A 15,596-nucleotide genomic window follows, 5' to 3' on the forward strand; every position below is an offset into this window, starting at 1 on the left:
TCTCGAAGCAGAAAAAAGACCCTGTTTTCTTTTCTCCTTTCTGAACAGCCTGTTCCAGGCTCTGAGACAGTGCAGAGGGGATCGTTCTTGGTACTTGATCCCCATGATCAAAACCACAGATTTTCCATTGTACTCAGCCAAGGCTCCATTGCTTTTAATAATACTACATTTCCTCTCTGGGGAATTTTACAGCCTGATAGGAATAGATGAAATCATGGCAGCAGCGGAGTTTCTAACAGTGCTTTCTGAGTGAGGATTATCTGATACTCAATGTAAACTTTTTTTAATATTTGTTTGTGCTTAGCACACTGAATTGAACATCGTTACTGCGAGGACCTCTCTTCTCAAGCAAAATAAAGATCTGGGAAATCCAGCTGTGAGACAAAAAGCTTTTGCACAGTTGACAGACTCCATTGTGAGTCCACATAAACAACTCCCTGTTAAACTAAACTAACCTTCATTTTGTTGTAGCATCATGTTTAACAAAAAAAAAGAAAAAGAGATGCCTTCAAGTCAAACCTACCTTGTGCTTTATTGTTAAGAGTTTTTGTGTGGTATTTTTAAGTATATTGTTTTCTGTGTTAGATTTAAACACATTTTCTTCATATAAATATATTAATGACAATTACGCTATTACAAAAAAAAAGCATGATCATTTTTTTTATGTTGCTGAGCTGAATTTAAAGCTAAAACAATCCATTTTAGATGTGTTTGTATGTTCTTGTAGCACTCTGAGGATGTGCAGTTCTGTGACCTACAGGAACTATCATGGTTAGAACATTTTAAAATGGTAAATGTAAATGGTAAATGGCCTGTATTTGTATAGCGCTTTTCTAGTCCCTAAGGTCCCCAAAGCGCTTTGCACAACCTGTCATCCACCCATTCACACACACCTTCACACACACATAACATTTTAAGCATCAAACCCACAATGCTGCGCTCTCAGCTCTCTCCCTGCTCATGTGTGTTGAACAGGAGGGATTTGTGTATGTCGTGTTTATGTGAATGTGCGCCAGAGTGAGCGTGCAACACAAGTAGCATTGCATATATATATGCGAGTCCCATGAGTGACTGAGCACAAGCACATTATATGAATGTACAGAGCGCACGTGTGTATGTGTGTGTGCGTGTGTGTGTGTGTGTGTGCGTGTATGTGCACATTCTCTAAAGTGGCGCGTGTTTGTGTGTGTGTGAGAGAGAATGTGGCATTTCATTATGTATGTGTATTCTCACATCTGCAAATCTGCACGTGCTGTAGTGTGTGTAGGTCTGACCGTGAGTGTGCATGTGTATGTTAGTACGCATGCGCAATCCCCCCAGCAGGGACAATCATCACGGCTCGTGCCCACAGTAGGCAGCCTTACCCTGAGGGTCTGTGACTGAGGCCTGCCTGACGAGATGCTGCCTGACTGACTGTGGAACCTGGATGATTGCCTCCTCCACATACACACGCGCACACACACACGCACATACATATTAAATAAATGCAAAGATCCTTGCACAAAGAGTGCAAGATACAAGGAGCATGCACATTAACATCTGCACAGAGCTAAAAAAGCATGCACGGCTGCACAAATGCACACCCTGTGATGTACACCAGAAAATACACAAAGTGCATATTCTGGTCTATAACTTGTAAAATCCTTTGTTCTGTGTTCCTGTTTTAAGCAATCCATCAATCTTCTGCCTTGGAAAAGAGCTGGTCGGGAATATGTAAAACCTGCCAGTCCTGTCTCGGTATGTGTCCTCTTTTAGCAAGAAGGAAACTGTGCTCATTCAGTGTGGGTGTTAGAACACGTAGGTGTGTGATTAATTTTTCTGTGTCTAAAGTGTCCACATATGAGGCTCTGCATGCATGCAGGTCATCCCTGCACAACCCCGTGTGTGTATGGGCGTGGGTCAGTGTGTTGGGTACGTGCATGCGTTGTGACGGAGAATGTGTGCAGGTACATCCACTTGGCATCCGTGTCTGACTGGGCCACATTGTGTGAGGCCTGATGCTAAGCCAACATGACAGAAGCAAATAATGTCTACTCCCGTTATCTTCTCTTTCCTCTCTGCCCTGCAGGAACCTTTTAAAGGGCCAAACACAGACGAAAACCCACATGCATGTATGAAGTGCGCATGGAACATCCAAATATGCATTCAAAAAATGATGCACAAAAGTGCACATCTAACAAGAATACAAACTAAAAACATGTGCTCGGCCACAGCTGAGCATACTGTATTCTACTGAGATTTGGACAAAAATAGATCCATTAAATGCATAACCATTGGCTTTTAGCAGCTGCGCCAACTCAAATGCACAGCCATAGTTACAGTATACAAACACATATGACCCACTTCCTGTAAATATGACCTACTACACAACCAAGCTGCTGCTCCTTCTCGGGCTCTCCTTTAAATGTTTAATGAAGTCTTTCACATTGCCAGCTCACTTTACTATATGCAGGTTTCGATCGCTTCAAATGATTAATATCTGTAGCAGTTTTGTACTTTTGTTCTCTTCTCTTCTAAATAACCTGACCCCTAGCTACTTAACTGATCTCCTTGATCCATACAACCCAAAGAGAGCACTAAGATCCTCCAGCCAACTGCTCCAAATGCAACCAAGGTCTCGTTTAAAAACCAGAGGTGACCGTGCATTTTCCATCGCTGCCCCTAGACTCTGGAATAATCTCCCAGCCGAAATCCGTACTTCGGAATCAATTCAGTTGTTCAAATCTCGTTTAAAAACCCACTTGTTTAACTTAGCTTTTGATGCAAATTAGTTTGACTTTCATTCGGCCTGCACTACACCATGTAAATGCAATTTTAAGTATAATTGTACTATTCGTTCTTTGTTCTGCCCGCACTGCGGTTTTATTGCGAAGCACTTTGATGTACACTAGTCTTTTAAATGTGCTATATAAATAAACTTTGACTTGACTTGACTTTGTTTGGGGGGGGGGGGGTATTTGTGACTGACATAAGTTGCTGTTAAGTGTGAACCAGGAAAACAATGTACTTTTTACAGTACATAAAATTTAGCATACAATATAAACTAATTCTATTACTGTGCTTGGCCCACACAGCCTCCGGAGACCTCAGTAGCAAAGTTTAGTGTCCCAGAGGAACTCACCTCCATGCCTGCTCCCACCCCGGGCTACAACTCCTCTTATTTACACTACACCCACATTGCCCTGACACTAAACCTACACCCAAACCCTCAGAACGAATCCTTTTTCTTTGTTTATGCGAGTATAGTTATAGATTTTTCACTCTCAAGAGAACAGAAAATTTAGAAATTAATAATGATTGAAAGTACCAGAAGATGCATTGTGTCATTTTCTATAACTGTGGACTACTGCTTTAAAACCTATTACATATTGCAATGCAAATTAGGATTTCTTAGCCTGTTTTATAAGACAAACTTGATGTGAGTAAATAGTGAATATAGGAATGGAAGCTAGATTCCATTTTATTGAAAATGCCTCCCCTGTTAGAAATGTTTGAACCAAACTGAACAATGCTTTGAGTCCATGTGCTTGCTTCCTGATCTCCCCCTCATTAGGGGTCCTTCCTAACGGGCCATTCACTGTAGAGGGCTGTCCATTCCGGTGCCTGCACATATGTATGCTGCTCTCCACCTGTCACCTCATATCTGTGCCTCCGCCTCCGTCAACCTGCTTTCAGCCCAGCAACCAGCCAACCAACCAGTATAAGCCTGTTGCTAGGGCAACGGCTGTCTAGGGGATACTTCTTTTGTTTCCCACACCTCCTTTTCCTCATCCTTCTTTCTATCTCTTCGCTACTCTTGCTATTTTTCCTCTTAAATTCTCTTTGCTATCTTTTTCCCCATCGATATGTCTGTCTGCTGCTCTCCATCTGCCTCTCTTTCCATTTCCTCCCGTCTTTAGTTTCACCAGCTGAAAGATGGACACCACCACTGCACAACTATTAAAATTTGCTTTTCTTTCATACTTAAAAACTGCACCTGGTGTAAACTGCCAAAACTCACAGATAAACCCCTAATTACATACTTTACAGTGCCTTAAGACATTAAATTTGTAGAGACATTTATCACAGGCAGACTTCTGTCCCCGTGCCATTTAAAGGTTCAGATACAGCAACCCAAAGTGGTCTCTGCATCTTTACCTGAGGTACTCTGAGAATTGTGGGAGCCTGTGTGTTCAAGTTAACCTGCACACATATAAATAAAGTGTATTACGTGTATTACAGAATTAGAAACATCATCAGTTGCCAAATACTCTAGAAATCAGGATCGCTCTTACATTCTGTTCCCCCTTCACAGCACATAATGCAGTCCCTTGTGAAAGCAGAGTTTCATTATTCATGCTGCCACAAGCAGTACCACTTACTATGTGCTGCCCTCTTGTGATCAAACAGCGGAATATCACAATGAAGTCATTTTTCATTGATCTTTGAGTATTCCAATTTTCCAGAAGTGAAAAAATATTTCCATAAGAAGTCTTTCCCATTTAAGAAATAACGCGTGAAACACAGAGATAAATTCCGATTCATAAATATTTCTGCCTGACAGTGAGACAAAGAGTTAAAGACAAAACTAATGTTTGACTTGCACAAATAACCAGACAAAAAGTTGCACCTATGCACTTTTTACACCATAAAGCTTACTGCTAAACTTTCACACACGTTTGCTTTTTTGCTTTTTTTTTAATGTCACATGTTAATTTTTTGAATAATTAACAGAGCTCTTTGAGAACTGATTAAGATATTTCCCAGCAAAAGCTCCAGATAGTTACTTGTTCCAGATTCCCCAACACGAGATTATTAGTTGCAGCCCCAATTTTTACAGTACATGCTGAACATGCAGATATCTGTATATCTGTGTTTGTCAACTTTATCTTTCTGTAGTCAACTTCCTGTTTCAATGTTTACCATACCATTGGTTCTCTGAAATGATGAGAATGAGGCTAAAGGTGAACAATGATGCACAGATAAAGTAGTGCATCAATGTTTACCATACCATTGGTTCTCTGAAATGATGAGAATGAGGCTAAAGGTGAAAAATGATGCACAGATAAAGTAGTGCATCAATGTTTACCATACCATTGGTTCTCTGAAATGATGAGAATGAGGCTAAAGGTGAAAAATGATGCACAGATAAAGTAGTGCATCAATGTTTACCATACCATTGGTTCTCTGAAATGATGAGAATGAGGCTAAAGGTGAAAAATGATGCACAGATAAAGTAGTGCATCAATGTTTACCATACCATTGGTTCTCTGAAATGATGAGAATGAGGCTAAAGGTGAAAAATGATGCACAGATAAAGTAGTGTATCAATGTTTACCATACCATTGGTTCTCTGAAATGATGAGAATGAGGCTAAAGGTGAAAAATGATGCACAGATAAAGTAGTGTATCAATGTTTACCATACCATTGGTTCTCTGAAATGATGAGAATGAGGCTAAAGGTGAAAAATGATGCACAGATAAAGTAGTGTATCAATGTTTACCATACCATTGGTTCTCTGAAATGATGAGAATGAGGCTAAAGGTGAACAATGATGCACAGATAAAGTAGTGCGACTCAAACAAAATCATCCAGGAAGCAGAAATCCTACATCAATGTGCATGCTGATGTGCAGTTAACCACTGCTGGTTAGATTCCACTGGACACATAAATCCCCTTTGGGTTTGTTTAGGACATAAAAATCAGTCAATTAAAAACATTGCAGATCTTTCCGCTGTGGTTACCCCTTGTGGCAAGGGAGCCGTCAAAAGTAGTTTGCTTAATGTTAAATTTATCTTATAACAAACAGTTTTTCTGTAAACAAAGCAGGATTGAAATTGTTTGTGTGAATTAAATTCCCTTTCATCATTAACTGAAAAATGCTATCAAACGGTTCCCAAACAGGTTTAATGTGTATGTGTGTGTGTGTGTGTACCATGTTTACATATCTTTGTAGGGACCAAAAATTGTAATGTTACTATACTTGTGGGGACCAACAGTCTTTATGGGGACAAAATGCCCACCTCCACAAGTTTGAAGGCATTTTTGAGACTCAAAATGTGGTTTTAGTGACAGGGTTACATTTAGGTTATGGTTAGGTTTAGGCTAAGGGTTAGGGTTACGCATTCATTTTTGAATATCACAGCGATTCACCTGTGAGGATATTCTCAGCCATGACTTTGACCTGGACCTCCAGCGAGTGCTTGGAGGTGTGCGTGATCTCAGCAGTGACGTGGGTGACTTCGCCAATGAACACGGGGGACAGGAACTCTGTCTTCTCCACCCGAACCAGAGCTGCCAAGCAGCGGTCCTATACAAGACAAACAGCAGACTCAAAACTTATACACACATAGTCACATAATCACAACATCTGACTGCAATGGCAGGAATCTGGAAATTGCTCTGCTGGAAGATCAGAGGGAAAATATGGTTTTAAATCCTGAGTCACTGAGGTTGATTCCCCTAGTTACATGACTGTACACTGAGTGATAAAAATAATACCACTGAGCAAGGTTGTATAGTCCAAATGAGGTTAATGATGTGTACAGCTACAGATGTCACACTCTGTGAGGCACTGTCGCCTCGCAGCAAGAAGGTCCTAGATTCAAATCCAGGCTGGGATTGTGTGTTCTTCACTGTGTCTGCATGGGTTCACTCTGGGTGCTCTGGCTTCCTCCCACAAAGACATACACAGGGTTTCGATTAATTAGAGATTTTAAACTGGTTTTAGGTGTGAATGTGAATGATTGTCTGTCTCTTTGTGTCAGCCCTGTGATTGGCAGGCTATATCCTAGCCCAGAACAATGAATAAGTGGAAGAATTGGATTGGATTGGATGGATGGATGGATGGATGGATGGATGGAAACTTCACTAATTTGTTGTTTTTAATGCTAGTATAACTGCAAGTTAGACAGAAATAACTCCCCTTTGAGATTTTGTATTTCCTTTATTGTGTTTTTAATTAATTTTTCACATTTTTTTAAACTTTTTTTAAAATTTGAGTTGTAAAAGTAATGGTTATCATTTCTTAGTTTCTTGCATTCATTTCTGTCCATTTACACTTATAGTACAGAAGTTTTCAACACTGTTATTCACAACATATTTTAGTCTCTTTATTCAGGTGCTAAAAAAAGAAACATTTAGTACTGCAGTGCATTATATAAACGACACCTCTCTGCTACAAAAAAATGAACATTAGAGGAACTTATGGAGAACTTCCTTGACTTCATTTATCCAACAGTACGATAGCACAGTCCAGAATGACAGTGGCTGTTGTCTCTTACCCCGTTCTGTGTGTTGCAGTGCCGCGTGCCGACAATGCATCCGGCTTCCTCTATCATCTTGAGGATGTTGCCACCGTGGACGTTGCCCGCAACGTTGGCATCGTCTGGCCGCATAATCCTGCAATAATTAATGAATGCATTACTACGATTCAATTCAATTGTATTTACACAGCGCCAAATCCCAACAACAGTCGCCTCAAGGCTCTTTATATGACCCATGACTTTCGGTCTGATGACACATTCAAATTTGTGTCATTATCTTTTTATTACATATCACCAACTGTATTATAAGCTTCCCGAATAGTGTTATCAAGCAGTGCACACAGTATGTTTTCCTTCTTGTTTTTCAGGTTAAGTCACCTTAAGGTTAAGTACCTACTAACCACTAGTTTTCTGAAATGTTTTCCGAAAAAAACACAAAGACAAAAATGAGAAACTTTTTTTTTAAATGCCAGAAAGTCACTCATGTGCTGCATCTTTGCACATAACAAGCCGATAATGCAGCTCTCCATGTCTCCACACTGCATCACAACTTAAACACAGCATCATTATCGCAGACGGTGCATGAAGTGGCTCCACTTCTTCAGTGTATGGATAAACGAGTCGTACCAGTTATACCTGGTGTAATCACTCCTCACCATATGTAGGAAATGACTAGGAACCAACACAAAATGATCAAAACAGACTGTGTGTGGGTGTGTATGCATCAGTAACCAAGTACCTGCTAAGATGATTTTTGGTACACTTCCAAGCTCCAGTCTTCTCACCCTCCCTGACATCTTTGCTTACTTGCTTACTTTGACTATGTAGCTGTTTCTCCACCACTGCAGTCGTCTTATCCACTTCCACTTCATCTGAAGCCTGACTCTGCTGACCCCTAGAGCAATCCATCTCTAAACACAGACTGGCTCTCAGTCTTCGTCTCTCACCTACTTCCTCTGTGTATGAGCTCTAAGAACCCAGCTTTCGAGATTTTGAGATCTGACGTTGATGGTCTGAGTGATGTCATGGAGTATTACCGCTCAAGCCACATTAACTAGTCAAACTGGATCTCAGCAGACACGCTGATACAAAGACAGACAGGAGTTAGCTAATGAAAGAAGTCATCATCACACTGAGGTTTGAGTCTTGCAGCTGACAGAGTTTGACAGTAACAAATCTGCCAAGATGTCCTGAGACACATGTAAAGCACCAGATGAATGAAACTTGTCTCAGATCCTTAATTTATGAGAATGTTTCTCCGCTGTATTTTTCTATAGTAAAGACTAAATTTAGAAATTTAGGAAACAAACTGAAGATAATTGGCCAAGATTACAACCACAGGGCTCGCAAAATTTCAAAGTCCCTGGTAGCCCTTCGGGCAGGGACTCTTCAGTTTTTGGAAGCCCAAAATAAATTTAAGTAGCCCGAATAAAAAAGAGAGCAATTTTTTGATTGATGTTTTGTTTCCTGTTTTGTTTATACATTAAAGTGTAATATTGTAAAGGAAACAAAACATTAATCAAAAAATTGTTGAAAAACAAATTACAACATTGTATAAAAATTACAATCATCAACTGAAATACTTGGTTCTAATTGAACAGAAATTTCTATGAACTTGTAAGAACTGTGTAGAACATGAATCAGTCTGTGTCAGATCCTCGATCTGAAATTTCCACTGAAGTCACGGGTAAGAGGCAAGTGGAACCAAGATCGAGGCCATTTGCTTTTTGAAGTTTGCAAAGACTGCTACATTTTGCCAGTGGTAGTTCACTCTTTGCAACATAGTACGCTGTTCTAAACTGATTTTCAGGTTTATTTTTAGTATGTTATTTGCAATTGGTGTTTAAGATATTGCAGACTGAACAATAATGCATTTCTTGCATTTCTCATGGGCTCTAATGGGGGCCTTTCTTAAAATTACTGGTCCCAGTAACAAAGGCGCTTGTCGACTCAGAAATCGAGGGAAAACCAACAACACACCCGGCAGAACATTATGTTATTTACGCGGGTGCACATAAGTGGTCCGCATGTGCGCATTCGCTGTCAAAATAAAGGACTCGCACCAGATAAGAAGTTGCAACGCGCGTTTGCGTCCATATAAAAGGCACTGTTTTTGTCCGCTAGAGTGGGATTTTCACGGCACATTCTGCACCACATCTCTGTGCGTTCATCGTTTGTTTGAAGCCAGCTCACCTCCTGCAACAACTTTTCCGAGAATACGCGCTTCTTTTGTGGTTCGGACTCCTTCTGACATTTCTTTGGAGGTGGAGGAAAACCAAAGTAATTGCTTAAAGGAGCTTCTTCGACATCTTTAAGAGTTCTAAACAAATGTCTGTCCTCCTCCAGAAAATCTTATGTACGCAAACACGCGTTGCAACTTCTTATCTTGTGCGCGTTTTTTATTTTGACAGCGAATGCGCACCTGCGGACCACTTATGTGCAGCCCTGGTTATTTAGCTCGTCATATTGCAGCCACAGAAATTCTTTTGTCCATGAAACCATAAAGCTGCACTTTCTTTTTGCTGCACTTTCTTTTTGCCAAATGTCGCCTTGAGGCGACATTTGTTGTGATTTGGCGCTATATAAATAAAATTGAATTGAATTGAATTTGTCATAACTTTTCCGTTTTGTCTTATTTGGCTCAGCAGAACTAAAATATATATCCTGCTGCTTTTACACACGCACTCACATAACGCTCAGCGATTCTCTGCGCGATCAACCTCTCACATGTTTAAGCTTGCTGCAGGAGATTTCACTTGTCATGTTTGATAGTAAGCTAACGATTGATAAGACGACGTCAGAGGAATTGGTGCGCAAATTATCGTCACTCACCAATCAATACGGTCGCTCTCTATACACAGTTCGCGCGATTGCAAAGTGAAAGCAAAAAATGGACTGGACTGGTTCTTATATAGCGCTTTTCTACTCTTCTGAGCACTCAAAGCGCTTTACACAACTTGTGCATTCACCCATATTTGGCATGCAGACTAGGGGAAGCCAGGAATCGAACCACCAACCTTCCGATCAGTAGATGACCTGCTCTACCACCTGAGCTACAGCCACCCACCCCAAAATACAGGAACACACACAATCGCCATTAGCATGTTTTTATAAAAAATCCCACACATAAAATAAAACTCAGTGGATTTTAGAATACACCATAAATAAAGCTGGACTGCACCAGTTTAAACCACAATTATCAGGGTCAGAGGTTTGCTTAGTGTAAGCACAGTAAAGCCTTTGTGAAGCAGACTGCTGTGACTCATTGTAACACTGCCATGAAACATGCTTGTTTCTCTGCTGATGCAGTCCAAACACACAATCTGAACAACACTAATAACTTCAATGAGTAAACCTATGAGGTCATCCTCAAAAACAAGCGCAAATTCAAATGCGATTTCAATATGTCACATATTGACAGTGGCTCACCGATGCCAATGACATATACCCAGCTACATTTCCGAAAGAATGCAAAAGCATTGACATATATTTTTCCTTCCTACAATAGCCCGACGGGCAGGGCAGAGATAGATTTTGATAGCCCGACTGGAAAAATAAAGATTTTGCGTAACCACCCCAGTACCAACATAATACAGTTTAATATGTTCAACAGAATAGCAGGCTTAAAAAAGTAAAATAAAGAAAGCCGAGTCCACGAACCTTTCAAATCACACTTACACACCTCCAAATCAGGATGTAGTTGATTAATCACTTGTTTACTCATGTAAATCAACCAAAATATCTATAATACACAGATTACATACACAGGTGAGTACACACTAAAGCTGACGTTGTTTCTGATTAGAAGCAGCACCACTGGACTAAACATACAAACGATATATAGATGATAACTAACTGAAAATGCAAAATATTGCTGTTAATGGGTGCCTAAGACAAAATCTTCTGCCTGTTGAAAAAACACTCTTATTTATTTATTTATTTTAGTTTACCTGCGTGGAGAACAATGTTGGCTGAAAGACCGAATTATCTTCACAAACTGGGGTCTCAGTGTCATTTCTCTCCCGGCTGTCCACAGAACAAGATCACAGCACTGGTGTGAAAGTGATTTTGCATCCTAGTGTTTAACTGCAAGCATACTTACATTACCACGTAAGACAGGCATTTGCCAAACACACTCACATCCATCCACACATACATATTGCTGTATGCATAAACAGTAAGTCAAAGAATGTTGTCTAACCACTTGGTGTTCTCCTATTCTGTATTAAAAGTCACAAACTAAATTGTTTATGTTTTTTAGCTTTTCACAAAGCCGTTGTACGAATCTTCTAGAGAGGAACAAACTGAACTCTGAGCAAACAGTTGGAAAAAATATACCTTCCTAGTGTGTTGCAGAAAAGCAATCTGAAGTTCTTAATAGTGCTAAAATGAAAGTCAAAAAATATTGGATATGAGGCCAAATGAAAGCCAACAATATAAAGATCATAACGCTTCCACATGCACTCTTAAACTAATCATGAGGGCGCTTGGATGGATCCTGTTTAGCTTCTTATTGCAGCGAAGAAATCAGAAGGAGCGCATCTTTGATATATAGTCAGTGAAGCTGACTAAAAGAAGAACTAGATGACTAAGTTCCTGTTAATGCACATACATCCACTTCTAACTGTTCAGTGACGTTAAAGATCATTGTGCAAAGACAGAATATCCAATGAATCAGTCAGGGTAACTTTTTAGGAAGACCTCAATCTAAATGACTAACAAAAAAAGCCGTCCTCTGGACTATACTGGGTGTTTACAGTCATAGTGTTGTGGTAAAGTGGCAAAGTGGACATGTTATTAAAAAATTTTATGCAGTACACATTTTCCTTATGATTTGAATTTTAGCTCTGCAAATATTTATTCAGTCATTTTACACTCCATTGATTAAAATAGGCACCTTTTCTGAAAAGCTTTGATGGCAGAGGGCCATGCTGAGACGTTCACATAATAAACTTGCACTTCCTGGCCTTGCTCCCTGTCATATGTGCACAATGCTCATGAACTTGTTGACATCAACTCTGTAAGAATTTGTTTTTGAACACGTAGAGGCATTTGCCAGTGCAGCAACAAGAGGAAGGAGAGAAGAGAGCAGGATTTTGGGTTTGAGCTGGGCTCTCAATGACTTTTCCACACACACAGCCCAAAAGGTGACGTTCTGGTGATTGAATAGTTTGTGTTGGTCCTTTTGTAAAGGATTGAATCACTTTCAGCCCTTAAATGTTGAAAATATGCACTCATACTGAATTATGTGAGTGATTTATCTAGAAGCTGGTGCACTGAAGCATGATGAAGAATGATGTATTCGATAAGTGAGTGCACCTTTTATACAGTGAATCATCCAATCAGTCTGTGACAACCTGTGGTTGGTGGGATTCTTTTCTTCGCTCTTTGCTTTTAGACATTACATGGTTTTCATGTTAGTTTAGCAAGGCTAAATCTGTTTTGGGCTTGTGGTAGTGTAGCTGAAGTAGAGAGTGTGAGTTTATAGCATAAGCTTAAATAAATATGTTCACTGACCCAACCTGTGACTGCCGCCTTTGTTTTCTGTGATCATTAAAGATAATCCCATAATCTTTGATGATCACTGTATTATTATGACTGTAAACATTACATTGTTTTATGATTACAGAAAAGAAGTTCATATCCAATAGAACTACTAGCATCTTACTGCAACATCCCAGTAACTGGAAGCTTACTCCCACATGGTCAGTCACCTAAAGGTTTCAACATGAAAAGCATCCTCCACGGGAGGGGGGGGGGGGGGTGAATCAGACCCAATGTTTGAAGAAATACTTTTGAAGTTATGATTCATTAATACTAATACTGTCTGGCTTCAGGAAGTCTTCCGAAGACCGTGGTAAACTTCTCAGAAACTGAACACTGAGCAGTGAAAAATGAGAAAAGATTATAAAACTTAAATGTCCTATAAATGTCATAGCAGTGTTGGGGAGTAACGGAATACATGTACCGCCGTTACGTATTTAAAATACAAAATATGAGTAACTGTATTCCGTTACACTTACCGCTTAAAAAGGTGGTATTTAGAATACAGTTACTTTGTTGAAATAAATGGATTACATGGTGGTACTTCCCTGTTTCATATTGTGGCGGGTCAGGACTGTTTCGGTTTTGTTTTGACAGCTACGTTCTGTTGTTCCAGGCGGCAGCGTTACGGTTGCCATGGTTACAGGGTGACGCTCTCTCTCTCTGTGTTTCCTGGGTGAGAGAAGCCTTTTTGTTGTTGTTGTGCTAAGCTAATAGGCAGAATGCTACCGGTATAGCTCTAAAGAATGTAGCATCATAGGCAGTGTAGTCCGTGCTGCAGGGAGAATGGACTGCCATACACTTTATGTGTCTGTGAGCGAGGGAGGGAGAAAAAGGAAAAGTACGAGCTGTCATCTAGCAAATATGGGAGCTGGAAGCATGTAAATATAATAATAACCACTGCAGCCAAGAAGAGTGCCTGACGAGCCCAGTTGTAAGTAAGCTATTAAGACTCGACTGTACACCGTGTTCGTGTTTTCCTCCAAAAACAATAAGTTCCGTTGGAGCAGCCTTTCATGCCTCTCTCTGTCTCTCGCTAGCAAAGTTGACCCAGACAACAAAGTAAAGCTAGTTTTCGGCTAGGAGCCCGACACAGAACCCACCGTATTAGCCAGAGGTCCCTTTACTACGGTTCGGAGCCGCGGACCTTCAGTAACAGTAATAAACCACAGCAATAGTACATGCATGTAGTTGTAAACAGCATGATAATATATTAAGTAATCCAAAGTATTCAGAATACGTTACTCTCATTGAGTAACGTAACGGAATACGTTACAGAATACATGGCATGTATTCTGTAATCTGTTGTGGAATACATTTTAAAAGTAACCTTCCCAACACTGTGTCATAGTGACTTATATAAGTATCATATGTTGCTGTTTTAGAATAATTCTTCTTTTGATTGTGCATTTTTTTCGTCTTTTTCGTTGTGTTTTTACTTGAGGAAATGTTTTATTTTCCTTTTTTCTTTTCTTTAAATGTAGGCATATATTTCTGACATAGCAGAGGTGTGCAAGAGAAGTTTGGCTCCATCTACGGACGAGCGCAATTACTACCACCTATTCTCTGGAAAATTACGCGCCGTTGAAAGGTATTTTAATAGGTCGCAGTCGTGCCCTTATTATCACAGATGGCTGTTTGCTTTCTGGGCTCTACATCTGTTCATCATCTGATTAAATAAATAAAGGGGCAAAGTGCGGACTAATTAAACTAATGTCCAGACAAATTGAGTCACGCGATAAACTTTCACGCGATAAAGTGTTTACTTTTCTTGGACTTCGGGTAAAATGGTTCCGACTGTAGTGGTCTTCGTCCTTGGCCGTGTTTCGCCTGTCTTGTATGAGCTAACCGCGCTGAGGTCATCACTTGCGAAACGCGGCTGAGATGGTCCGCAACTCTGACGAAGCTCGCACGCTAAACATCCTGAAAAAACGGCGTCTCGTGTTTTATACAACAGCACACGTCAAACATCTTGAACCAGCGGCTGAACTCGGGCGATAGAGTCTGCGCAAAAATATAAAAAGAAGCAGAAGCGGATTATCTGGGTTACTGTCCTGTCAGCACCTCCCACGCAACTACGCCGGTAGCCGCGTTGTTCTCGTCATTTGGCGACCAGCAGCACGTTATTAGCATGTGTGTGAAGGTAGCACTCGTGTAAACGTGTCTTATTAAACGTCCTACCTGCATATCTGAAGGGGGGATGCTGCCTCGCCCGTCTGCGGTGCCGACATGGTTCTCGTGTTGCAGTGAGATTCGTGTGTGATGTGAAAGGAAATCACTCTCCCGGCGTCCGCCGGCTGCTGTGGTCACAGTGTCTTTGCGAAATGGCTCGATTAGAGGAAATGTGCAGAGCTCGTAGAAATTATCTGCTAAATGTTTTGCAAAATCTGTTCTTTCAAATTGCCCTAAAATAATAAACTATTATATTATCGATATAATAAGCCAGAGAAGATCCTTTGCATTCCATAGCTTCCTAAATTGGTAAATGAGAAAGGCATGTTTGAGAAACAGAAACCTCAGCTATGTCAATACCTATAATCGCCCAGAGGGGGGCAGCAGAGACCGCACTTTCTCAAACTTCATCCATTCATGAGCAGTATTTTATGCTGCCTGCTGTGGGCGCATTTGACCTCAAAATGCGTCCCAGAGTTTTTGCAGCCAGTGGCGTCAGTTTTGTTCACATCTGCCTGACAACTGTGTCATATAATACTTTGTTCATTAATTTAAAAAATGCATTCAATTCTCTACGCCACGTTTTAGCTCAAAAAACTGAGTTTTTTTATGTACACATTGGTGCTGCATTGTCT

General features: G+C 40.4%; 1 protein-coding gene across 3 annotated transcripts in view; it reads right to left on the reverse strand.

Moving 5' to 3' along the window:
- acot7 (acyl-CoA thioesterase 7) overlaps positions 1–15,313 on the reverse strand; it is a 56,316-nt gene extending 41,003 nt beyond the window's left edge. Inside the window, exons 1-3 of one of the 3 annotated variants that reach the window (XM_006785465.2) lie at positions 14,971–15,313; positions 7,264–7,381; positions 6,134–6,290 (exon numbers count right to left, since the gene is read on the reverse strand). In XM_006785465.2, the coding sequence (XP_006785528.2) occupies positions 6,134–6,290; positions 7,264–7,381; positions 14,971–15,020 (325 nt within the window). In that variant the 5' untranslated portion in view covers positions 15,021–15,313. Of the gene's footprint in view, positions 1–6,133; positions 6,291–7,263; positions 7,382–7,984; positions 8,187–11,195; positions 11,301–14,970 lie in introns of those variants that run through there. The other 2 variants (XM_035905460.2, XM_087834085.1) reach the window with 2 other exon arrangements.
- Positions 15,314–15,596: the final 283 nt, after the last annotated feature.

Source organism: Neolamprologus brichardi, chromosome 20 (assembly GCF_056152115.1).
Source record: "Neolamprologus brichardi isolate AB-2024 chromosome 20, ASM5615211v1, whole genome shotgun sequence".
Classification (NCBI taxonomy): Eukaryota; Metazoa; Chordata; class Actinopteri; order Cichliformes; family Cichlidae; genus Neolamprologus; species Neolamprologus brichardi.